The sequence below is a fragment of the Bidens hawaiensis genome, unplaced genomic scaffold, assembly GCF_021521415.1.
Source record: "Bidens hawaiensis isolate Kalapana, Puna unplaced genomic scaffold, B.hawaiensis_p1.1 tig00025990_1, whole genome shotgun sequence".
Taxonomy (NCBI): Eukaryota; Viridiplantae; Streptophyta; class Magnoliopsida; order Asterales; family Asteraceae; genus Bidens; species Bidens hawaiensis.
In genome coordinates, this window is record NW_027494178.1 from 190252 (window position 1) to 216270 (window position 26019).

The 26019-nt window shown below is 38.5% G+C and overlaps 2 protein-coding genes across 4 annotated transcripts; both read left to right on the forward strand.

Moving 5' to 3' along the window:
- The first annotated feature begins 11809 nt into the window (after positions 1–11809).
- LOC143572669 (APO protein 3, mitochondrial-like) lies at positions 11810–15190 on the forward strand. Of its 3 annotated transcripts, none has more exons than XM_077057759.1 (3): positions 11810–11906; positions 13562–13987; positions 14329–15190. In XM_077057759.1, the coding sequence occupies exons 2-3, from the start codon at positions 13581–13583 to the stop codon at positions 15134–15136; spliced, it is 1215 nt and encodes a 404-aa protein (XP_076913874.1). In that variant the 5' UTR covers positions 11810–11906; positions 13562–13580; the 3' UTR covers positions 15137–15190. The 3 variants fall into 3 exon arrangements, with proteins under 3 accessions (XP_076913874.1, XP_076913876.1, XP_076913873.1); XM_077057761.1 differs by lacking the exon at positions 11810–11906 and adding an exon at positions 12908–12976; XM_077057758.1 differs by lacking the exon at positions 11810–11906 and having other exon boundaries at positions 13280–13987.
- Positions 15191–17809: 2619 nt separating this feature from the next.
- LOC143572689 (regulator of nonsense transcripts UPF2-like) lies at positions 17810–24125 on the forward strand. The gene is made up of 17 exons (XM_077057772.1): positions 17810–18039; positions 18956–19056; positions 19128–19209; positions 19296–19498; positions 19581–19925; positions 20009–20113; positions 20196–20323; positions 20408–20581; positions 20671–20752; positions 20841–21104; positions 21180–21377; positions 21445–21546; positions 21609–21860; positions 21939–22157; positions 22252–22422; positions 22493–22678; positions 22753–24125. The coding sequence occupies exons 2-17, from the start codon at positions 18994–18996 to the stop codon at positions 23686–23688; spliced, it is 3510 nt and encodes a 1169-aa protein (XP_076913887.1). The 5' UTR covers positions 17810–18039; positions 18956–18993; the 3' UTR covers positions 23689–24125.
- Positions 24126–26019: the final 1894 nt, after the last annotated feature.

Sequence of the window (26019 nt, forward strand, 5' to 3'; positions counted from 1 at the left end):
TCTCAAGTCGGGAGCGTTGAGTTTCACTTGTGTAGATTCTCCATGAGGTTTTGGTAGTTTTAGACATAGTGATCAGTTATGTTAAACAACCAATTCCACCTTGAAGCTTCAAACAATCTAGTTCTCAACGTTCCCGCCATGCGGGGGTGTTATTTCTCTTTCCGTAAGCATGGCCCATAAGATCGATCTTCTTGGCTTCAATTCACTGCAAGTGCTAAGTATGTGAAGGGTTTCGCCTTGACACTATACCCGCACTTGTCTTATGGTTTCTTGCTTTTCAAGGTAAAGGGGTATATTCCCTCTTATTTTTGAATCTTTTTGAAATTCGGAGGGTTGGTGAAAGGATAAGGACAGTCCAATCGGTTGAAAGGACGTTGGCGTCTTCTGACGGTTTCAGGATGTGCAGGAAGTTGTGACGACGTGACAGCATGTGGTCAATCTGAACGCCTTTTTCAGTCGCGTGGGCGCGAGTTTCGCGCCATTCTGACATCTGTTGCCAGCTTGCTTTATCCATACGTGTCAACGTGTCATTGCTCCTACGCTTTCTCTCTCATTCGCATTAAATTCATCGCATTCATTGCAATGAGTATATAAGGTGGAGAGGGTGTATTTCGTCCATTATCTTCACTTCACTCTTCCTTTTCTTTTAAGCGATTTCCGGCGAATTCTCATCTTTTCCGGCGAGCATTCTCCTGAAACCGCTTTCTTTCATCCTTAACATTTAAAAATGTCTTCGTCTTCTCATGACCCAGAGGTTAACGTCGAAGAGTCCGACGTTTTCCCCGAGAACCCGACGTCAACGTCCGATAAGGACGATAAGAGTACTGCTGGCGAGTGTCAGTGTACTCTTTCTCTCGATGTATACAATTACATCGTCAAGAAATTCATGCTGGAGCCCTATGAGCCGGAGTTGCCGGAGACCAACCAGACGGTATACGACGCCCCTAAGGGCAAGATAGGGGTTTACGCTTCGTTCTTCATATATGGGAATCTAAGATTCCCATTAACGAAGTTTGTATACCGTGTTTTGGAGAAACACGGTGTTCATTTGACAGAGGTGCACCCAATGGCAATTGCTAAAGTTCGCCATTTCGAATGGGTGTGCCGTATTTTGGATATCGAGCCTCGAGTCGACCGCCTGATGACCTTCTATACTTGGAGGTGCATCCAGGGTTGGTATACCCTTGTCACTCGGATCAAGGGTTTGAAGATCTGTACTACTGAGCGTAGTCTTCGTTCTTGGAAGCGTGAATTTTTCTATATTTCCGCTCGTGTCGTTCCCATTGCGATGACGTTCAAGAATGGGAGGGCACTTCCTAATCTTCCGGCTTCCAATTACCAGGAGACGGAGTGGTTCACCAAGATTTCCCAGATTCAAACTCCTGTTTATCGCTTCTCGGAATCTGGGATGGTCATGCTTGGGATGAGTCGCGTGTGGAAGGACGCCGGGTCTGGGACGCCGCAAATACCCATCGTCCTTGAATACGGTTTGAACTCTATTCCTTATGGTACGCCCCGTCTTTTGTGTTGGTTTAGGGTTTTCCTTCTAACATTGTTATCATTTTTATTTCAGAAGGGAACGACTTACAGTCGCTTTTGCACCCGCGGGAGACTGGTGGTCCAACGCGGTTGGGTACTCGTGATCTTGATGAGAACGAGTTGCCCGTTTTGGAGAAAACCGCGGATAGGTTCGTAGAGGTCTACCCGCCAGGCCATGAGATTTTAAGCGCCACTCGGCCAGGTAATGAGTTCTTTAATCCTCGTCCTCTTCATGCTCACACTTCTGCTGGAATTCTTCTGATCTTGTCATCTTCTGATGAGGGATCCGCAGATGGGCCTTTTGTTGTAAGGAAAAAGAAGGCGGCTAGCGTGAAGGGCAAAACGAAGGTTGCTACCTTCGTTGACTTGATGGATCAGTCTGATTCCGAGACTGAGAGTGAGGAGGCGGCGAGGAACCTTGGTGGTGGTGACGAGACCATTCTCTCAGAGGTTGAGACAACGACTGTCACTTCCGAGCCGCTAAGCATTGCGAAGGTAACTGGCGTGAAGAGACCATTTTCATCGGGTCCATCCCCGCCTAAAAGGACTTTCAAGATCAAGAAAACCAGTAAGTGTACTTTTTGTGTACCTTTTTCGCATCTCCTTCCGCCTTCGTTTTTGATATCTTAAGGTTTTTCTTTATAAAGAAGTAGACTTATCTGTTTTTGAGGAGAGTGGTGCGGGAGGAGTTGGTTCAGGACCCACGACGATAGGTTTGGTCAACCTATCCGAGGCGATGACCCAGGCAGCTGCGTCTGTTTCTGGTACTGGTTCTGTTGCTTTTACTGTTGAAGCAACTGTTCCGGTTATGACGTCGTCTGTCATGGCTGCTGTGCCGACAATGGCGTCCACTTTCGTTGCTGCGTTGAGCAGTTCAACTTCTTCGCCAGCCGTCAGTGCCATACTTACCACGTCATTCACCTGACCGGCGGTGACTTTTTCCATGATCTCATCTGCGATGAGCTCATCTGCAGCGACTGCATCGGTTATGAGTTCATCTCAAATGAGTTCATCTCCAATGGTCTCTACCTCTGTGACTTCTACGGTGTCACATTCGGCGTCAACGACTACTTCGTCCTTGGCCAGTTCTTCAGGTATGTTTAGAGTTGGGACCTCTAGACTTACCTCTGTTGATGAGGGGGTCCGATCTTTGCCTCATTCCCATCTCCTTGACCTCTTGGATGGATATCCTTTAGGTTTGGGTGATGGGTTTAGCGGCTATCGGCCTGTTATCGACCCTACAGGTGCGTGGGGTTACTTTGGCATGTTATCCATCCTTAGTCATTTTTTCTTGACTGTTTTTTGTTGTTGCAGTTTCGGATTCCAATGAAGTTTATGCCCCAAGGTGGAATATCCGCCGAGGAACAACTCTTAGGACGGCTGCAGACTGCGTCGATTGGACGCGCCATGCCGCTCCAAGTGGTGCATTGGGGGAGGCAATGGTTAGTTACCAGGAAGGCAGGTTGTCCACTGAGCTCCGAATTCTGCTCGCCCGGATGCAGCCGCGTGTCGAATTACTTTGTCGTGAAAACGATAAGTTAAGGACTGCGCGTAGCTTGGAGGGGTCTCAGGTGCGATCGCTGAGGGAAGAAAACAAGAAGCTTGCCGCCACCACTACTGAGAGAGAAAAGGCCTTCAAGGATCTTGAGGCCGAAATGCAAGCTAGGCATGAGGCCCGTTCCAAGGCTTCTCAAGTTGTTAATGAATAGCTTAGGTTGGCTAAGGAAACTGCGCGTAATGCGACTGAAAGGGCCACAAAAGCTGAAGCTGTTGCTGAGCCTCTACGCACTGAGAATGAAGGACTGAAAGCTAAACTGGAGAAGCTTCAGCAGGCTCATAAGGCTTTGGCTTTGGAGGACGCCAAGAAGCTACAGGAGCTCTTGGATCAGAGGGGTGTTCTTGATCGCACTGAGCGCAAGCTTAAAGGCGTTGAGGAGGCTACTGCCAAGGAAGTGTTGCTTGCCAACCTAAATAAGAATGAGGCCGAACGCGCACGCGATCAAGCTCAAGCTACCCTTCAAGAGGCTCTGTCCAATAAGGATTGGCTTTTACGAGAAGCGTTGCCGCAGGTACGCATAGCTCAATTATTCTTTGCTTTTTGCTTTTTATACTTAGAAAAGTTTTTTTTTTGTAGGTTGTGCATCGGATTTTCGCGAACACATCCTATGATGATGTCATGAGCACAGCACTCAATGCTTCTCATGAGGATGGAGAGAAAGTTGGTTTCTTACTTGGCCTAGGATTTGTAGAGAAAGGTATCTCGCCTTCCAGATTTCCTCTACACGATGTTGATACTGAGGCTGCCTATGACCAAGCTGTGAACCAGTATGCTGCTTTCTCTCATCCGGTCGTGGAAAAGGTGAACTAAGTTGCTACTGCTGATGACGGGCTAGCTGTTCTCAAAGCTTTCCTTGAACAGCCGCAGCCAACTGATGGTGCGGGTTCAAGTGGGTTTGGAGGGAGTGGTCCCGAAGCCTGAATCTTGAGATTCCTCCAAGCCGTTAGGATAGATTTGCACTTTTTGTAGGCGGGTAGATACCTAGCCATTTTGTAATGTTTGAACAGCTTTTATCGTGAATATAAATGTTTTGTTAATGCCTTGCCTTATAAACATTATATGATTTGCTCATGCATATTTTAGTTTAACTTGGCAATTTTCTAAGTGTTTTGAATAAGTTAACCTTTCGACGCGTGTCAAATAATAGGTTAATGTTCTGTTTCCTCTATCATGATTGTGCGGGTAGGACCGTCACTTTCACTTAGTAGGATGACCAAACTTCATCTATACCTGACCTGCGTGAAGGTTTTCCTCATCTTTTCCTTATAAATTTTTACTGTTTATTTGTGTTTATGCGGGTTGTGCCGCTTTCTACACGCAACGACTTACTTCCTTCCTCACTTATTTATGCGGTGAATACCGGCATATCAGTGTGGTCAGATCATAAGTATAAAGGCAAGGCTATCAGCGTCAATGTGATAAGGAGAATCATTTCCATTAGAAGTGGCTCTAGGCCTGTTCGTTACAAGTTTGGAATTGATCTACATGTAGCATCTACGTAAATGAGCTCCATTCCATGTTCTTGGGATGGGGGTGCCATCGAGCCTTTCGAGCCAGTATGCGCCCTTTCTCATAACTTCTTTAATAATGTATGGCCCTTCCCAGACCGGGGCCAGCTTTCCTGGGCGCTCCTGGTTCGAAGCCTCGTTGTTACGCAGTATGTAGTCTCCGACATTGAATTTGCAGAGTTTCACCCGCGTGTTGTAGTGCTTTTGCATGTCGCTTGTAGTTCTCTTCACGCGCTACGGCTAAGTCTCTGCGCTCTTCGGTTAGCATAAGGTCTAACCGTCTTTCCGCATAATTGTCTTCTGGTTAAGTTATGACTCTTGGTGAGGGTAGACCGATCTCGACTGGAACCATGGCTTCAGTGCCATAGGTGAGGCTGAATGGGGTTTCGCCCGTGCTTGCCTTTTTCAACGTTCTGTTTGCCCAAAGGACATGTGGAACTTCGTCCACCCAGCTGGATCTATGCTCCAAGAGTCTTTTCTTTATGCCGTCGACGATGCTCTTGTTTGCTCTTTCCACATCACCATTACCCTGCGGGTGTGCCACTGAGGTAAAGGTGTGGGTGATTTGAAGCTCTCTCAGCCACTTTTGTAGCTTCTGGTCAGTAAAGTTGGTGCCGTTATCGCTCACCAAATTCTGTGAAAGTTCAAAACGACAAATAATAAAATCCCAAATAAATTTTTTAATATATTTTGCGGTTGTTTGGGCTAGGGGTTTTGCTTCTATCCACTTGGTGAAGTAGTCGATGGCTACCACTAGGAACTGAGCGTTTCCTGCTGCTGTGGGAAATGAGCCTGTAACATTGATGGCCCACTTCTGGAATGGCCATGAAGAAGTGACTGGAACAAGTTCGTTCTTCGGGCGATGCGTGTTGGGTGCGTAAAGCTGGCAGGACCTACATTTTCTGATGTAGGCCAGCGCATCCGTGTGCATCCCCGGCCAAAAGTATCTCGCGTTGTTTAGCTTAGCTACAACTGCGCGTGGACCTGCGTGTACTCCACAGATGCCTTCGTGTACTTCCCTTAGGAGGTAGTCGGCATCTTGGTCGTCAACGCATCTGAGGAGTGGGCCAAGGAAATTACGCCTGTAAAGTATGTCATCAACAAGTTGATAGTTCAGTGATTTACAGCGTATCTTTCTTGCCTGTGTCTTTGACTCTGGTAGTACACCCGTCGTAAGGTAATTTATGATTGGCGTCATCCATGTTTCCGTGCCGGTTTGGATTAAACAAATTTCCTTGTGCGGGACTGATGGTGCTCCAAGAAGTTCAACGCGGATGTCCTTTCCCAAGTGGGTGAAGGCTAACGATGCAAGCTTGCTTAGCGCATCCGCAGATTTGTTTTCGCTTCGCTTGATGTGCACAACTTTGCAATCGTTGAAATCACGCATAAGGGTTTTTGCTTGTGCGAGGTATAGGGCCATTGTGTCGTTCACGGCCGTGTACGTCCCGTTTATCTGGTTGGCTACTAGCATGGAATCCACGTGGGCTTCCAAGTTTTTTACCCCCATCTTACGCGCAATTCTTAATCCGGCCAAGAATGCTTCGTACTCCGCTTCGTTATTCGTACTTGGGAAATCCAGCCGAATAGCGTAAGTGTATTCTTGGCCTGCTGGGTTAGTTAGTTTCAACCCTGCGCCTGAACCTTCGTTGTTGGCTGCTCCATCAGTATAGAGTCGCCAGACATCGTTAATGTCTTGTGCTAGAGAGGGTTGAGCCTCTTCCTGGCACTCTTTTTCCCGCGAAGCGGGGACTTCTGCAATAAAGTCGGCCAAGACCTGGCATTTTATGGCTGGTCTTGGCTTGTACTTTATCGCGTATTCTCCCAACTCATTTGCCCATTTGGCTAGGCGCCCTGACAACTCGGGTTTGCCTAGAACGTTTGCAAGTTTGAAGTTGGTGAGAACGGTGATTGGGTGGCCTTGGAAATATTGTCTTAGCCTGCGTGAAGCCTGTACAAGCGCTAAGACTAATTTTCCAGGGTGGAGTACCGGGTTTCCACGTCTGTTAAGACGCGGCTTACATAGTAGATGGGCATCTGGATGCCCTTTCGTTCTACTAGTAAGACTTCCCCAGTTGCTCTGTCTGTGGCGGAGAGGTAGAAAATTAATTCCTCCCCCACTTCTGGTGCTGTGAGTGTTGGGAGTTCGATCAAGCGTGACCGAATCTCTTGAAAGGCTGCTTCCGCTTCTGGTGTCCCACGGATGGCGCCAATGAAGAAACACTAAGTGACCCCGACAGATTAAGGATAATCTTAAGGTCAAGTAGATGTTTCCCACGAGGGTTAGGTCTGGCAAAGATGGCTATTCTTCTTCACCTGCAAAATAGACACCGTAAGCTCTTCACTGAGAATGGGGGGGTTCCTCCTTGTGACCACCCTCCGGCGTGAGAATCAGACTAGGTTGCTCTAAATATAAGTGTATATAGAGAGAAATAGCTAGAGAGAAGATAATGATACCGTTTCAAGGTGTTGGAGTATTTATAGCCGAAGGTAGGTTTCCAAGCAGGTACGGCCAGCTGTATATAATATTCCTTTTCCACCAACTATGGGCTACGTTCGTGCCATGATGGGAGTTGGTGAGTAGGCAGCGGCTGATAGTGACATTTTGTACTGGAGCGTGCTCCTCCTCGTACTATTGTCAGTGAGCTGTCACCCTGTGATTGGTTCATGGGTTGCTTTTGTCAGATCTTGTCTATTTGTCTATACCTTGGTAGGTATAGTACAAAAGATCTTCTAGAAGCGTACGGACTGGCTCTTTTGGGCGGGAATATCTGCTCATTCCTTCTTCAGGTGACATTACTGAAGTATAAGAGTTAGTGCCTTATACGTGTAGCCTTACTGTTAGTGCGGGTAGCCTTCTTTCTTGGCTTGTACCCACAGCTGCGGGGACAGGCAGGGTACTGTACCAAGGGAGGCTTTCCTGCGGGGACAGCTGGCTTACTGTGTGTAAGGTCTTCATCTCTCTGAGCATGGTGGGTCCTGCGGATCCAGTTGGTCTTTGCGTAGACGTACCTCTTCAAGGTGAGTCTTGTGGGTCCAACTGGGCTTTGCGGGAACCTACCTCTTCATTACATCTTCAATATTTTTATACAAATACATCTTATGCTTCTTTGTAATGAACATCGCCAATAAGATTATATAACTTGATTAAAATTGATTATATAACTTGAATATATAACAATATATTCTTATTACATGAGTTGATTTTCAGTTAAAGTGAAAAACGCGTTGAAAATCATAAATGCATACATCTAATGGTTTGCTGTTACGCAACTACATAAAGATTCCCTCTCCTTCTACTAAATTTGGTCAACGTTACATATAAGTGTTTACACGGCTTTGTACTGAATATTATTTTTGGATTAAACCCATCCATATACATTCTCAGTGAAATGCTTTCATACATTTTATAAAAGAGCGTACACAATTATCATCGTAACTTAACATGACTACATTATCACGCATATAACATAATACAATAACTTCAAAATGGATGGATGATTTTGGTATGAAAGTGGTTTGCCTATGAATGAAAAAAAAACTACTTTATGTAGGCAAGATGATTGAACAATCACTCCTTCAAAGAACTTTGACAACATGAAGAAAGTGTCTTGATGGATATGGCACTTTTGACTTCCTTGACCAAAAGCTTAAAAATTTTAGCCTTGATTTCACCTCTTCTTGGTGGTAGCCTTGCAACCCTTGTTCTTTTAGGGCCTTTATCTTCAACCATTTTACTTTGACTTTCCATTGGTCAAACAAAGCACTGTTTTTTAAAAATGAGAAAAGAGGGGCAAGTATGGAGGATTGTGAATGGTTATGGGGTATTTATAGTCAAAAGGGTTCACACGCAGTGACAAATGACAACTGAGAATGTTATGGTCGATGATAAGTTATCATTACTCATTAATGATAACCAAGTTTTTGTTATTATTTTGTTGTTATTTTGTTTTTATATACTTTTTGGTCAAAGGAGTCCGCACAGTGAATGTGTGGACATGACTATTCTTGGGCCATTTTGACTTTTGTAATGTTGACCTTTAATGTATTCGCATATATGATTTTAACATTCAAGCCAATAAATATATAAATAGCTGTTAAATTGGTTGTTAATTGACCTGGTTCTATACAATCATCACGTATAAAATAAATTGACTTATGTCCACCTCGTCTCAAGAATATTCAACCAATGGGGCAATGTGGGTGTTCAACTCGAGCCTCAAAACTTGCTTGAAAAAAAATCAGACGAACCAAACTAACTCGTTTGTTTTCAATCTCAAGTCCATAGACAAGCCTGACTCGACTTGTGAACAAAGCCTAATGCATTTTTGTGAATAATAAGCACAATGTATTATTATGTAATATCTTATGAAAAGTATCCAATGTTGTTTGGTTCATATTGTAACTGAGCTGAGTGACTCATGAGTTATTTAAATCACAACCCAGCTTAAACAAACTCAAATTTTAACCGGAGTTCATTTTTATATAGAGCATCGTTTTATGACGAAGGGGTAGATCAACTTTATTCTTAAACTTTGGACGATTCCATTAAAAAAAGCACTTGACAAAGTATATAAATATAAACATGTTATTGAAAGTTCATTGACATACATTTTAACAATTTTTAAACAGTCATAACCTACTTATTTTCAGATATTATACAATCAATTCAACTTTTTTTTAAAACTAATGTGTATAGTCATTTGTAGTCAAATTAGTACACATAATGAGTTGTGAATTTGACTTGAGACTCAAAGTCAATTCTATGTCTTTAATGCCTGGGCCATTTTGACTTTCTGATGTTAACAACCTTGACCGTTATCTCCACATGGTTTCAATATTTAACTTTTAAGCCAATAAATAAGTAGGCTTTGTCATAGTTGATGCTATGGACTTGTCGTATGAATCAACAACCATGAAATAATTAATAATATCATTTCTTTCTGCATTAATATTTGTGAACATTGTTTTGTTTGATTCGCTTTATATATTTACTAGGAAGATTCTTGGTGCGTTGCGTCGGATTGATGTTTTTGACAGTCGTACTCGTACAACTTATTAAAACGTGTAATACGTCTTCGAGTCGAGGTGAAGTCGATCGATGCCAGGTTACGAAACCAGTAATTACTCCCCCCCCAAAAAAAAAACTTTGTTAACGTAAAAATACAACAAATTAACATAACAAAACACGTGTTACGGTTACGAACCGATGACACTTCGATTGGTATTTGGTTATGACCCAAAAAATAAAGCAAACCATAACTTCGTACACTCGATCTTAAATATACAACAATTGAACATATTTAAAAATTTTAAAACATGTGGCGAACAAAAAACACGTGCGTTTCAGTTGCGAACTTATACGATTCGTTATGGAATCGGAGGATAAAATAGGTATAAAAAATCCCACGCATTGCGTTTGCGAACTAATGTTAATTCAGTCGAAATCAACGTTGTTGTGACTAAATCATACATAGAAAACCATGTGTTGTGGTGGTGATCCGACATGGGTTCAGTTGGTATTAGGTTACGACTCCGAAATTAAAGCAATAAGTTAATTCGTCCACACTCAAAATACAACAAATTAACATATTTACATAAAAAAGACCATAGCGAAAACCAAAAATACAGGCACGTTGTAGCCTTGGCCTGACATCCAGAATCGATGGACTAAAAATAATTCATGGGAAAAAAAACTTTGGGTAGCAATCGCGAGCTGATGTGAATTTGACCGGAATCATTTGACGATATCAACGACAAAAAAAACTTGTATTTTGCGGTAGTGAACCGACACGAATTTGAAAATGTAAAAGAAATTAAAAGCAAATAAGAAGGTCTGGCAACTAATCACGTGATTGCATCGTCAAACTTATTAATTTTTATATATAATAATAATAATAATCTATTTTAGATATTTTTGGCACATAAATACAAATTGTTTTTGTTCACATAATAAGTAAATCATTCATTTTTTAATATCATGTTGATTCACACACAATGTCTCTCCCATTATCTACCGATTATTTACTTTAACTATCAACGAAACCTTTAAATAGGCTATTGGTGAAATTGATCATATCAACAAAACCTAAGGCCGACGCATCTGAACACTTGGCCGAAGACACAATAGTGCGGTACAGAAAACCTGTTAAGTTCAATGATCGAATTAGTGATCATCGCCTACTCGCCTAGTCTTCCATCATATCTGGTGCCACCGAAACTAAATGGCGGGGGCAGGAGTCGAACATGGGTCACATAAAACACCAAGTCTCTACCTTACCACTCTATAAAATTCTAATTTTCAACATTTAAATCATATGTAGTGGAGGAGCTTTAATTGATAAAGTGTTTGTCACTCACTCCACGTAGATGAAGAAACATTCACTAGTGTAATAGTTTAACTAAGTTATTTGATTTTTTTATTTTATTTTATTAAAATATGAATTAGTGAGTAAGTGTGATTGGTTGAAAACAGTGATAACCCCAGTACCCTACCCATTATCCCTCTCCCATCTCCCGGTGCCATGCGGCCCTCTCCCTCTTCATGTAATGGTTTTGACGCATGTTGTGATAATGTGTCAGTAGGTTAACGCCTACTACACATGATCTTATAAAGTAAAAACTTTCTTACAGATTATCGGCCCATTCATTAATTTAACCTGATTCATCAACCATAGAACTTGTAGTCTAATAGTACCAAATGTGTTAGGAACGTGTCTCTTCCTACGAGCATAATGGTTCAGGTCTTACGATTGATAAATATGTAAATTCAATGTTAGTCGTTAAAAAAATAATAATAAATGAATTCACAATGAACATTTTTAAACCCAATCATGGCCTTCTTGCTTTCCCATTAGGAGGGTGCAGATAAATGGTGTCGATGTGTTTAGAGAGAACGAGATTCATTTCATTCTCATACGTTAATTAAACATAACGAGCAGATAATAATAATTTATTTCATTATTCTAATTTCTAACCAATATATTTCCCGTTCATTCCATTGCGTCATGCCACCGGGTTATTGAGATTAAGATATGATTTAATGATGCTTAATTGGTTGTAGTTATAGTTAAGAATAAATGGAGGTTTGAGTACTTGAGTTAGGGTTTAGGGATAAAGTTGATCAGTTGACGTGAGTCAACAAATGAATTGATTTGTATTATGAGCTATTTGGGTCGGACCTACCCGGACCGGATATACCCGACCCAAATGAAACTCCAAAATCCAAGGTATAATATCTGCTAAAACCCACCGAATCCACAATTTCTTATCAATTGAATCACTCACTGGTCATCCACTTGCAGGTACTAAACTCTTATGTGATAACTTATAACCATGAGTGCTTAATATGATGATTGTTGATTAAATTTGTTATTATGGGGCTGAAAGAATATGTTTGCATTGTTTTTTAAGAAATGCATACCAAGTGCTCGATGAAATGCCTGTGTGAGACTTGCTTGATTATGTGGTTGAATTTGGTCAAAATAAAGTTACTAACTAATGCTTAACAAATAATTTAAAACACATATGATATCATTTATAAAGTTTATTCATTTTTGTTTAAACTTAATATATTTTTTGGGCTGTTATCTGAGTTATTTCTTTCAATTTCAATCTGGTTTTTGTTAAAAGTATATTTCAGTTTAAAGTGGTGGCAGGGTAATTTGGTACATTTAGTATCTTAGGTTGATGGCCGAGCACGATTCGGTTCGGTTATTAGACGATACCCAAACTGAAACCAAAGTAACCGGTTATTGAATATACAAACCATTCGGTTTTCGGTTATTTTCGTTTTTTTTTCAATTCTGTGTAAACATTGCAAAAATAAAATTAAAAAATGAAAGTGCAAATTTTAAGCTTGCATAAGAATGTATTAGAATACCACATATATATTAAATTCAAAAAACAAAATTAGGCACGTTTTAGGTGGAACTATACGAATACAAATTTGCTAAATAAAATTTAAAATTCAACAAAGTTCTTAATTAAAAAACATTATAAGTTTAGTCCCAATTTTCATTCACCATCTTATTTATCTACAAAGTTTAGTCCATTCCTCATCATCTTAATAATCTTTATCACCATCAATCGGTTCGGTTTTTTTCGGTATTTTAAAAATGGATAACCGAATCGAAACCGAAATTTCGGTTTTTCAAAAAAAAAACAAAAAATTAACCGTCGGTTAATGCTTCGGTTCGGTTTTTTCCGGTACGGTTTTTTCGGTTAATTCTTTTCGGTTTCGGTTCGGTTAATTCGGTTTTCTGCTCACCCCTAGAAGCTGATACATTTTGTTCACTTGGATCTTAAGTAGCATCTATAGTTTGTAGCAAGTCTGGCAATCCAGACTCAATTTATCATAAGTGGCTCATTTTGGGTAGGGATGAGCGTTTTCGATACCGAAACGGTACCAAGTTTTGAGTTTTCGGTACCGGTATTTCCCGAATTTTGCATGAAATACCGCTACCGTACCCGGTACCAAATATTTCAAGTTTTCGGGATCGGTACCGGTACCATCCCGGGCTCATCTCTAATTTTGGGTAGGTTTCGTGACATTTTAAGTTCTTTTGGGAGATAACTAAATTTAAGAATTGGTCTTTGTATTTTTTGTGCTAAACACACAATGAGTATTGAAGACAGAAAATTACTTGCTTATTAAACAGCCATGCAATCCTGCATTTTTCATTGACTTTGACATCCACTGAGTCAATGCTCATGACTTTGATCAAGTAAAACCTCTTCAGAATTGCAATCGTCCTTTGCCTTTATGTATATGTTTTGAGAATGTCTAAAGAGGTAGGTCCTCTACATATTTGTAATATACTAATATACTAGTTATCAGTTGTTATCATAGTATCATTCATATTGCCTTAAAGACCGTTTCTTGGTAACTTAATTAAGCATTAAAGCTTGAAACTTTAGTCGTCTTACCTGATGGTTTCCCTTTCATTTACCATGACAGCTCTATATTGAATTACTCGATGCACCGAACATATATATCATCAGCATTCATTTTTCATTTTAATTCTCTGAAGAAGCTCCAGTTAAATCCTACCCACCTTTTAGTTTTCTCGAGACCCCTAACAGTAGAGACAACCGAAGCACCGGATGGTGACTATGATAATCTGTATGCAGACGTACCGAAACCCGCGAAGAGCAAGTCTGAGAGAAAACCCTACCCAACACCTATGAAAGTTTTGGTTCAGAGAGCCAAGCAAGAGAGAGAAGCAAGAAAATTACAACCATGCAAACTTCTAGAAGAACCACCTGATAATGGTCTGCTTGTTCCTGAACTTGTTGGTGTAGCCCATCAGGTTTATCGAGCTAGAGAGTTGATATTATTGGGTTTATCAAAGCTTGTAAATGTTGTTCCAGTTCTTCGATGCAGGTATAACCGTTTAAACCAACACACCTTTCATTTTCAACCCGCTTCTTTTAGTTTGATCCATTGATAAGAATCCATTATATATTTGGTATTAAGTCATTCAAATTTCACAATTTCTTCATTGACGCATTTCATCAAACACGAAGTTCATCTTGTAGTCATACTAATCCATCCTTATCACTTAAATCACAGCATGCATGAACCATTTCAACATATTATACATTTCAAAGATGATTTCTAGCTTTCTGTCAACAGTTGATTAAAGCTGAATTGTTAACTACATCAATATTCTTGATTTGGTCCGTTAAGATAAACTATAACCCAGATTATGTACTGGTTTTCAGCCATTGTTTTGAGGTTCACATTGGTCAAGTAGGGCATGAGATCAGGACTTGCACCGGTCCAAAAAGTGGTCTAAGAAATGCTACACACGTCTGGCGAAAAGGAAGAATTCATGATGTAATTTATTTTCCTAAATGCTACCATCTCTTTGACCGTGTTGGAAAGCCCAGAGTTTTACACAATGAGAGTCGTAAAGTTAAACAACTTCCCGCCATTTTAGAGCTCTGCATACAAGCCGGGCTGAATCTTGAAAACCACCCTACAAAGAGAAGAACCCGACCCGTTTACAGCATAGAAGGTAGAATTGTTGATTTTCAGTCAGAAACAAACTTAGTAGCTGTTGAAGATACCATAAATGACTCGAGTTTAGATCTTTCGTTGACCAAAAGGTTGACTTCGAAGGAACTAAGCATCTTGACACTTGATTCATGGTTTGAGATGATATCAGGGGTGCAAAAGATAATGGAAAGATACAAAGTGCATACATGTGGATATTGTCCCGAGGTTCAGGTGGGTCCCAAGGGGCATAAAGTTAGAAATTGTCAGGCGTCAAAACATCAATCTAGAAATGGTATGCACGCGTGGCAAGAAGCGACGGTTTTTGATTTGGTGGGACCCAATTATGTATGGCATGTTGCTGATGTGTCAGGGCCTCCGTTGTCTAATGATCTGAAGAGGTTTTATGGTAAGGCTCCCGCGGTTGTGGAGTTGTGTGTGCAAGCGGGTGCGCCTGTTCTAGGTGAATATAGGAGTATGATGAGATTAGATGTTGTTCGTCCATGTCGTGATGAACTCGATCTTGTTACATGACGTCTGGTTTTACATTTTTGTTAGAAACAGGTTACATGTTAAATTGTAGGATTGTGTTAATGTAGTTACATTGTTATTTCAACTTTTTGGTTTATAATTAATTGCTATTTTTTATATATAAATTAAAAAGATGGATATAAATATATAATATGGATATACCCCAGTACAAGATTTATCAAGGATGGTTTTTGTTTTTGGAATATCGAATCAAAATCTGAAGATTCTAATAAACTGAAGATTCTAATAAACTGAAGATTCTAATAACAGTCATAAAATAAATCTTACCTCTTTATAATTAATTACTAAATTATTATAAATTCAATGGTGTAATGTGATTATCAGATTATGTGACTATTGAAGTTGTTCCTTTTAAAGGTTAATTCATTTCCAAACAGGGTATCGGTGAGAAACATCGGTGAGAATGCGGTTAGCTGCGCCACCAGCTACAACTTCCAAACATACCCTGTATCTAAAAGCTTTGATACCAAAATGCGGAAATCTTTTATGCTGTTAAGCAATTTATAATTGTAGGTAAACTATTTTTTGAAAGTGGGTTTTAAACTCAACTTGTGTAAGAAAGATATGTAACAAACACATGTAGAGATGTCTCGTTTAATAATTTCTTGATTATGAAGTTCATTATTTGTGAAAGACATGTATATGCTTCCAATTTTATGAAAGTTGTTCAACAACTTCTCGTTTATTGATTTTATTTTTGTGAAAGACATGCATATGTCTCCAATTTTATGAAAGTTGTTCAACAACTTCTCTTTCATTAGTTTCATTTTATGCATAAGACATGTGCCTATGTCTGAAAGACATGAAGTCATTATTTGCTTACTAAGTTTTCAATTAGAAATCATTTAGTTTCGATAAAGATTAATCGAGTTTTGTTTTGAGAAATCAAATTTTTGTAAAAATGCTTAAGGAGAGATTATAATAACTACTTTTGAAGTAATTTAACAGTCATAAAATAAATCTTACCTCTTCTTCTTATCCAGCTAAGTGAACCTTTTAAGTTGAATTTTTCAAGTGACCAACCCAACCAATTTGTTCCATACGGCCTCCTGCCTCAACGGTACTCTTATGGCTCTAGGGCTCCAGGTTTTGCAAAATTCTTAAATATGAACTTGATGGATAATAAGAACTGATATATTTATTTCACAACTGTTTTTTCCAAGGGAAGAATTTCTTGGTACTTACATAATACTCTCCTTTAGCAAGGAGATTACTCACTAATACATATTATTGATATTACAAGTAGAGAGAAAAGAAAAATCGGTGAATGCGATGCCAAACAGGGTATGCGGTTAGCTGTAGCTTTTTAGATATATTTAGATGTTTGGCATAGTAGCTAGAGATTTTAATAAAACGTATAAAATTACTAAAATGGGCATAACTAAAAACAATAATAGTAAATGTATTCATTTTGGAAGGTTATTTAAGTATATTAACATACTAAAAGCTTGTAGCTATTTCTAAACGCTACTAGTAGAAGCTTTAAGTCTTTAGCTTTTTCTTCTGACCTAAAAGCTTCAAGCTCCTTGAACCAAACATAGCTTTTAATTGAGTATGAGCTTTTTCTTAAAAGCTTGAAGCTTAAAGCTCCTAAAAGCTTCCCGCCAAACATACCCACAACCTCTAAAAAATCTACAACAATACATACAACGCGACAATCAATCGCTTGAAAATAACACATTTACAACACATCTTGATACCACTAACCTATAAGGCTTCGTCTTATTTTTTTATCTTTTCGTTTTGAAGTTCTGTAATTCATATAAAACATGTATGGTGTTGTACATGGTTATTTCCTATGTCGTTTGAATTCACAACAATCTCTCTATCTCATTTCAGCACACTCCTTTTAAACCTTAACACTAGCTTTGCTACGAGTGTGATCATACACGTACGTTTTTTTGTACGTTTTCATTTTTTATCATTCTAATCATATTTTAAGTACGACACATGAATAATAAAGTTTAGGTTGACGTATCTAACCCGTTTAAAAACATACTTTATTTGGGTTGAACTGTATAGATAACCGGGCTATATTTGGGACCAGTGGCGAAGCTTGGACTAACACATCCGGGGGGGGGGGGGGACTCAAAATTTCACAAACAAAGGGGGCCGACTAAAATTTTCGGCCAGAAACGGCTAAATTTACACTACGTATAAAAAATTTCGGTCGAAAACGGCTAAATTTTACACCACGTATAAAATTTTTCGGTCGAAAACGGCTAAATTTTACACTACGTATAAAGATTTCGGCCGAAAACGGCTAAATTTAAACTACGTATAAAAAATTTTGGACGAAACAAGTACATTTACAATGTTCTGTAAAAAAACAAGGGGGGGGGGGGGGGGCAGGGCAACCCCAGACCCTAAGCAACCTTCGCCATTGTTTGGTACACGTCAACATGATCAATTAAACAGGTTGACCCACTACCGTTTAACTAATTTTTCTACGACCCGACAACCCTATTAAATCATCCAAACCTGATCATTACCCATCAATTCATCAGTCACGTAACACAACTCGTTTAGTTACTTTGGTCAAAGTGTTACACAGAACACGTTTATATTGCACAAGTTCAACTTATGTGTCATATTTTTGACTAAATAAAAAACAATAAGACGGTCATTTTGTGTTTATTATTATTTTTTAAAACATTAATAATTTGGAAAGTAATATTTCCAGTTATATCGATGCATAAGTTGGACACGTAAAATCAAAATCATCTGCCCCAAATAAATAAAATACGAACCCTAATTTACCCGTATATCTCAATTGATCTCATATATCATCACCAATCTCCAATGATCATCCAATTCATCTCTCACATAACTCCTACAACGCTCTAACAAGCATCCAATTCATCTTGTCAACACACAATTTCGAGGTATGTATGTGTTCTACATCTCTGTAATTTTAACTGTTACAGATTAGGGCTATGTATTTAGGTTATACCAAGCGTTGTTTTCACCCGTACCAATTGAAGTAGTTTATAATCAATTATGCAACGTCATGTTCTATTAGAATTAAGTGAAACCCTAGCCACACTGTACCTTAGGTTTTTGTGGAATCAGGTTATTAGTTGTTGCTGTTAGTTTATTGAATAATGTGCAGAGCAAAAATTGAACCTTTAACCGAAATAGTAACCAAAATTACCATAACTGAATAAAACCGACTAGGGCTGAGCATGGTTTGGTTCGGTTTTTAGGAGAAATCGAAACCGAAGTCATCGGTTTTTTGAATATACAAACCGTTTGGTTTTCAGTTATTTTTGGTTTCGGTTCGGTTATAGTCGGTTTCGTTTTGGTTAATTCGGTTTTCTGCTCACCCCTAAAACCGACGGTTATGGTTAATGACTGGACCTTGTATGTTTATGGTTTTCCAAATTTTATATCTCTATTTCCAACTTTTGTACATATGTTTCCAGCTTCGAACATTTAAGTTTATGCTGCAACTGTTTATAACATAGCTTGGAAGTTGGAACATCATAATTAAGCTTGGAACCGATATATTTCAGCTTTGAAAATTGAAACTTCATAATTGAGCTTGGAACACCATAACCGAACAAATTTTAACTAGCACAACTGAACAAAGGAAAAAAACATAGAAATAGTGAAATGCATTGGAAAAATCACAGAACTTAACCGAAACCGAACTGGCTTTGCACACCCCTAGTTCTAACCCAGGCAAGTGTTGTATATTTATAGGAATTTTGGAAGTTTTAAGAGTATTGTATGTTTGCCGTTCAAAAAATATGTATACATGAATATTATCACTAACTATTTTCCTAAGATTATTCTCAGCAGGTTGAAGTCTGTTTTTACTTCTTACAAGTAAGAAGATGGAACATCCTGATGACGATTCACATGGTGTTGGTGATAGTCAGAGCAAGCAAGACGATGAGGTATAAAGTTTATCAGTGTAGAAAACATGGATCTTTTTTTTACTATCTTTAATGCTTATTGTATATTGTAGGTATCTCGCCGTGAAGAATTAAAGAAGTCATTAATAGCAAAATTAGCCCTTCGACAAACTAATCTGAATCCCGAAAGACCTGGTTAGTTAGTACTCATTGTATGGAAAACAGTTTTTAAGATATTTCTTTAATTGATTATTGAAATTATTTTAATTGTTTTGCACTAGACTCCGGAGCACTTAGAACATTGGACTCCAGCATCAAGCGTAATACAGCTGTTATTAAGAAACTTAAACAGATCAATGAAGAGCAGCGTGAAAGTTTGATGGATGAGTTAAAAAATGTTAATTTAAGTAAGTTTGTTAGTGAAGCAGTGGCTGCAATATGCGATGCTAAGTTGAAAAGTTCAGACATACAGGCTGCAGTTCAGGTAATTAATACTTATATAATGTTTTAGACATACAACTATAACAGGTTTGGTTTTTATTTACTTATATTATTATGTAAATCAGGTCTGTTCATTGCTTCATCAAAGATACAAAGACTTTTCTCCAACTTTGGTCCAAGGGCTCATGAAAACCTTCTTTCCCGGGAAGTCTGCAGAAGATGCAGATGCAGACAGGAATTTGAAGGCCATGAAGAAACGCAGTGCTTTAAAACTTCTTCTAGAACTTTTCTTTGATGGAGTTATAGAAGATGCTTCTGTTTTTGTGACTATTATTAAGGATCTTGCCAGTTTAGAACATTTAAAAGATAGAGATCTAGCTCATACAAATTTGTCTCTTCTTGCTAGTTTTGCAAGACAAGCCAGGTATTTCATAGGACTCCCGCATGCTGGAGAAGATCTTGTTGAAGAGGTGTGTTATCTTTTAGTTTAACTTATTGTATACTGTATATTATATTCTTTTATATTGTGTTGTTAACTGGAGTTTGTATGCAGTTTTTAAAGGGGCTTAATATCACTGCGGATCATAAGAAGGTATTCAAAAAGGCGTTTCAGACATATTATGATGCAGCAGCTGAACTGCTTCGGTCTGACCATACCGTAAGTGTTCATATTACCTTGTAACAGTCGAAAAATCTTTTAGTTTGATCAGATGTCTTTTTTCTGTTGTTAATTTGTGAAGTCACTGCGCCAATTAGAGCATGAGAATGCAAAGGTTTTAAATGCAAAAGGTGAGCTCAGTGAGGAAAATGCTTCTTCATATGAAAAACTAAGGAAGTCTTATGACCAACTGTATCGGGGTGTGTCCGCGTAAGTTCTATTTAAACGCTTATTGTACTTTGCCTTTTTTAAATTGTTATTCTTTTTCAATTCTTTTTAATTTCTGGTGTGTAGTTTAGCAGAAGCCCTTGATATGCAACCACCTGTTATGCCTGAGGATGGTCACACAAGGCTCACAGTAGGTGATGATGTGGCATCTTCTGGTACTGGAAAAGAAACTTCTGTTGCGGAAGCGTTATGGGATGATGAAGATACTAAAAGCTTTTATGAATGTTTACCTGATCTTAGGTTTGTTTGTTTTTTTTACATACAATAAGTTTTTCATTTACAAAAGTAGAGATGATGGAAAATTTAATATTTTATGCTCGTGTTCTTAGAGCGTTTGTTCCTGCTGTGTTACTTGGAGAAGCGGAGCAGAAAGTGACCGATCAATCTTCAAAAACACAAGATCAACCAAGTGTAAGTACTTTTAGCAGATCTGACATTTTAAATATCTCCATGCAATCGTTACACGTTTATTAATTGTTACACGTTTAAAATTATGCAGGATTCAACACATGAACCTGACCAAGGTCATGACACCGTGGATGCCGCAGTTTTAACGGACGGTAAAAGTGAAAAAAAGAAAGATGAAGACGAAAAAGATAAAGAGAGTACAAAGGAATCAGACAAAGATAATAAAGGAAAGGAAAAGGAAAAGGATGTTGAAGCCGAGAAGGAGAAGCTTAGAGGTCCCGAAGGAACCAACTTGGATGGTTTGTTGCAGAGGCTTCCTGGTTGTGTGAGCCGTGACTTAATTGACCAGTTGACTGTAATACAATTTCCCCTTTTAAAATCTATCCACTTTCCATGTAAGTTTGTTTATTTTATATTTATGTAATTTCAGGTGGAGTTTTGTTATTTAAACTCAAAATCATCCCGCAAAAAGCTTGTTAGAGCCCTGTTTAATGTACCTAGGACATCTTTGGAGCTGCTACCGTATTACTCGCGTATGGTTGCCACATTGTCAACTTGTATGAAGGATGTACCTTCTATGCTTTTGCAGTTACTAGAGGAAGAGTTCAACTTCCTCATCAATAAAAAGGTTTTATTATTAAATTCTCTCTCGTATATAGTTTCATATTATTTATTACTAATCATTAATATTTCAGGATCAAATGAACATCGAGACAAAAATAAAAAACATTCGTTTTATTGGAGAGCTTTGCAAGTTTAAGATTGCACCATCTGGGCTCATCTTCAGTTGTCTAAAGGTAACTCGAGAAATTTCATTAAACACATTGAGTGCATGCTGATTCACTGTTTCTTTTGACAGGCTTGTTTAGATGACTTTACCCATCACAACATTGATGTGGCATGCAATCTTCTTGAGACATGTGGCAGATATCTTTACCGGTACCCGGATACCAACGTGCGTATGGCAAACATGCTGGAAATCCTCATGCGCCTAAAAAACGTTAAGAATTTGGATCCTCGACACAGTACCCTTGTTGAAAACGCGTATTACCTGTGCAAACCTCCTGAACGATCTGCACGAGTCTCTAAAGTTCGTCCTCCTTTGCATCAGGTACTATTATTATTTTATTACAAGAATATGCGAGTTCATGATATTTTATTGACGTTGATGTTGAATAATCTTTTGCAGTATATTAGAAAGTTACTTTTCACAGATCTGGATAAGACAACAATTGAGCAAGTACTGAGACAACTCCGTAAGCTACCATGGAGTGAATGTGAACCGTATTTGTTAAAATGCTTTTTGAAGGTTCACAAAGGAAAATATGGTCAAATTCACTTGATTGCTTCACTAACTGCTGGATTGAGCCGCTATCATGATGAGTTTGCAGTTGCTGTAGTTGACGAGGTTAGTTATTCTTCATATCTTATTATCATTAAGTTTTAGCAGTAGTTGTAAATTATATTCGCATCGCATTATAATATCAAATTTTATTTTACAGGTTTTGGAGGAAATTCGGTTAGGATTGGAGGTAAACGAATACGGGATGCAACAAAGACGAATTGCTCATATGCGGTTTCTAGGCGAGCTGTACAACTATGAACATGTGGATTCTTCGGTTATTTTCGATACGTTATATTTGATTCTCGTTTTTGGTCACGGGACCGAAGAGGTACAAATGAGTCTTTTTATATGTTGTAATTTGTTATATTTTAATCTGTTTTTTTTATCTCTTTAATTAGCAAGATGTGCTTGATCCGCCTGAAGACTGCTTTAGAATCAGATTGATAATCACTCTTCTTGAGACTTGTGGGCACTACTTTGGTCGAGGTTCATCAAAGAGGAAACTGGATCAGTTTTTGATTCATTTTCAACGATACATACTCAGTAAAGGTGCACTTCCTCTCGATGTAGAATTTGATTTGCAGGTTAGTTATACAACCTCTCATTAGCTAATTTAACACACCCGTTATATCATAACTTAATAATTCAATCGTTACAGGACTTATTCGCTGATTTGCGCCCCAACATGACTCGTTATCTAACCATTGAAGAAGTCGATGCTGCTCTGGTTCAGCTTGAGGAGAATGAACGCACAGTTTTAACTGAAAAGGTTAGCAGTGAGAAGGATAAACCAACTGTTTTAACCACTGCATCTGGAAGCTCGTCGGTCAATGGTCAAGTTGTTGCAAATGGTATTGAAGAAAATGGCGGGGGCCACGAAGAAGGTAACGGGGGTTATGACAGTGCATCGCAGGGTAGCACAATGGATCCAGACGGGAATGATGACGAGGATGAGCTTGATGATGAGGCGTGTGACAGCGAGGACGATTATGGTGGTCAAGCTTCTGATGAGGATGATGAATTTCATGTTAGGCAGAAAGTGATGGTAGTTGACCCTGAGGAAGAAGCTGACTTTGACCGAGAATTTAGGGCTCTAATGCAGGAAAGTTTGGATTCGAGGAAACTGGAGTTGCGTGCCCGACCAACACTAAACATGATGATACCGATGAACATTTTTGAGGGGCCCACGGTCGGAAGGGTGAGTGAGGGAGAAAGTGGCGACGAGGCAGTGGATTATGAGTCCCGAGAACGTAAGGAAGTGCCGGTCAAAGTCTTGGTCAAGCGAGGCAGCAAGCAGCAAACGAAACAGATGTTGATACCGAGTGACTGCTCACTTGTGCAGAGCACAAAGCAGAAAGAAGCGGCAGAGTTGGAAGAGAAACAGGATATTAAGAGACTGGTATTAGAATATAACGATAGAGAAGAGGAAGAACTTAATGCATTGGGAAATTTGCCAGCTGGCTGGAGTCAAACTGGTGGCGGTAGGGTGGTTTACAGAGGCCACTCGTGGGAAGGTCATGGTGGCAGGTCCGGGTCCCGCCATAGGTACCCACATCATACAGGCGGTGGATATTATTATAGCCGAAGAAAGTGAGTATTTTTAGCTAATTATAAAGGGAACGTCTATTGGTGTGTGATTATCGGGATGCAAGTGTGTGTCGAATCTATATGGTGCCCAATGAGTTTTGAGGCTGTAGCCGAAAGGTCTGCGCTTATGGACTGAATCGGTTTTATCATCCAAGTTTTCAGGTGTATATCCTATGGCAGTTAGCAAAAGAAGAAAGTATTGGGGATGCCTATGATCATATTTTGCTTTGATTCGAGTGGAACATATGTTTCAACATGTTAATTATGGTTAAAAAAACAATGCTGTTACCAAAATAAATCTTTGACAAATGATTTAGGATGTATGCATTCAAAATGAGCTTTTGTTTTCATGTTCACATCATCAAATGCCATCTGGATTAAACAGTTGATTTTATATGTATTTGACTATTTGTACAAAGTATAATGAAAGATGAATAAGAGGCCACGTCTGCTAGTGTGTCCACCATTAGAAGACCCTAGAAAAACTTTAAATGTTACATGATGAAGATATAAACTATTATTGTATTCATCCACATTTGGATATTTCATATATCTTTTGATTAAAATAGTAATATATTTATACCTCATCAATAATTCGAAAATAATTCATCAGGTTCTCTTTTCACAGTATTATTAATATTATTGGGGCCTCTATAGAATCTACCTAATTCAACACCATAAACTGTCTCTTCAACACCATATTCAATATTATAAATTGTCCAAACAAAGTCAACTCTGAAGCTTACATATTTTCATAGACTAAAGCAAATCACTTGGAATACATTATAGGTGAACAAAGTCGCGTGTTCGATCACGGGCTATCTCATCACAATTATGTAAGGTGGTGGATTCATGATTTATTTTAAAGGGTACCCCAAAGCGCCCTGGAACACCGTCCCGGGCGCTTTGGGCTCTCTGAAGATGGGAGCGCTTCCCACAAAACGCCGGATGGGATGAGTTTATTTTTGATCGGTGGGTTGGTTTAGTTGTATTATTTTAAATAATAATAATAATAATAATAATAATAATAATAATAATAATAATTGGTAGCTCCATCAATTACACTTATTTTTTTTAATCAAAAAGCCCTATTATGACGTGACGTTACATGACGCAAAACGTACTTATAGGGGCTCCATCCACTACACACGGTCTTATATTTAGTGTCAGAAGTCTATCATTTGATTATAGATTTATCGATTTGGTTTGGAAATTTTGTTGTATCACATAATAAAATATAATATAAAGTATATTAAAGAACAATATAACAAAAATACGTTACAAGAATACGTAATAAATATAAAATATTACAATTGCTCATTAGGAGTTTATTTTTTTTAAAAGTGACGGGTGAGCCATTACATCTGCAACATCCTGCCCTTCGCACCACAAATATTGTCTGTTTTGCAGAGCTCATAGTACAACTCACGAATTCGTTTTTAGTTGTTAAGGTGGAGACTTTTCAGAATGTCACCCATCGTGTTACTAGTCCCACATGAGCACCAACTCTCCTCTCATCCACTAACATTAAACCCAAATTGTGTTAACGATTTAAGAGGTGAAACATTTAATTATGAACCAAAAATATCTCCTGTCCACAGTCAATATGAGATTTACCTAAAATATACAATTGGCTCATGTCTAGCTTCTATGTATCATTACAATATCATCAAGACAAGGATTTATAAATAACTTATTTATCATCTTTACAAATACACGTATTGTACAAATATTCTTAAGCTGGCCTATCAAATCAGCTTCTTTAATTTAAGTTGCATAAAAATTGCCGCATTTTATACTATATATATTGATGGTTGATTTGTCACACACGTAATGCATCTTGCAATATTATTATTTACTCTTGTCGAATAATTGATTTTAATATTTTATCATAAACTGACAGCCACGACACCAATGTTCCAAATGGAATTACTAAAATAATAATAATAATTAAAGAAACCTAAGATTTGTTTTGACACTAACAACGTAGGAACTGAAGTCTCTAGAATCCAAGGTATCAAAGTATCAATATCCTTAAAAATAGCACAAGACAAGAAAAACATTAACAAGTAATATTAGTTTTTAACGTATTCGTCAACGTAAAACTCAAGGCCGACTCTTTGATTTTACCGTTTCTGCCAAATATTTATATTTGGTTTGATATGGTCTGTCCTTTCCATCGTTTGGTTGTGGCATTATAATTAAGTACAAAATATAATAATATAACTATTATACTAAGTTTAACGCACCGTTACAATTACATATTACATAAATTGTTTAATTATTAATATCAAGTTACGGTTTATTACTTCATTTAACAATAACTTGAATTTCTTGC

Excerpts from the sequence above, each read along its gene's own strand:
- LOC143572669 (XM_077057759.1), top strand. The coding sequence starts at position 13,581 with ATGCACCGAACATATATATCATCAGCATTCATTTTTCATTTTAATTCT. Across the intron at positions 13,988-14,328 it reads GTTCCAGTTCTTCGATGCAG|CCATTGTTTTGAGGTTCACA; the intron begins GTATAACCGTTT and ends ACTGGTTTTCAG.
- LOC143572689 (XM_077057772.1), top strand. The coding sequence starts at position 18,994 with ATGGAACATCCTGATGACGATTCACATGGTGTTGGTGATAGTCAGAGC. Across the intron at positions 19,057-19,127 it reads AGAGCAAGCAAGACGATGAG|GTATCTCGCCGTGAAGAATT; the intron begins GTATAAAGTTTA and ends TGTATATTGTAG. Across the intron at positions 19,926-20,008 it reads GAGAAGATCTTGTTGAAGAG|TTTTTAAAGGGGCTTAATAT; the intron begins GTGTGTTATCTT and ends GTTTGTATGCAG.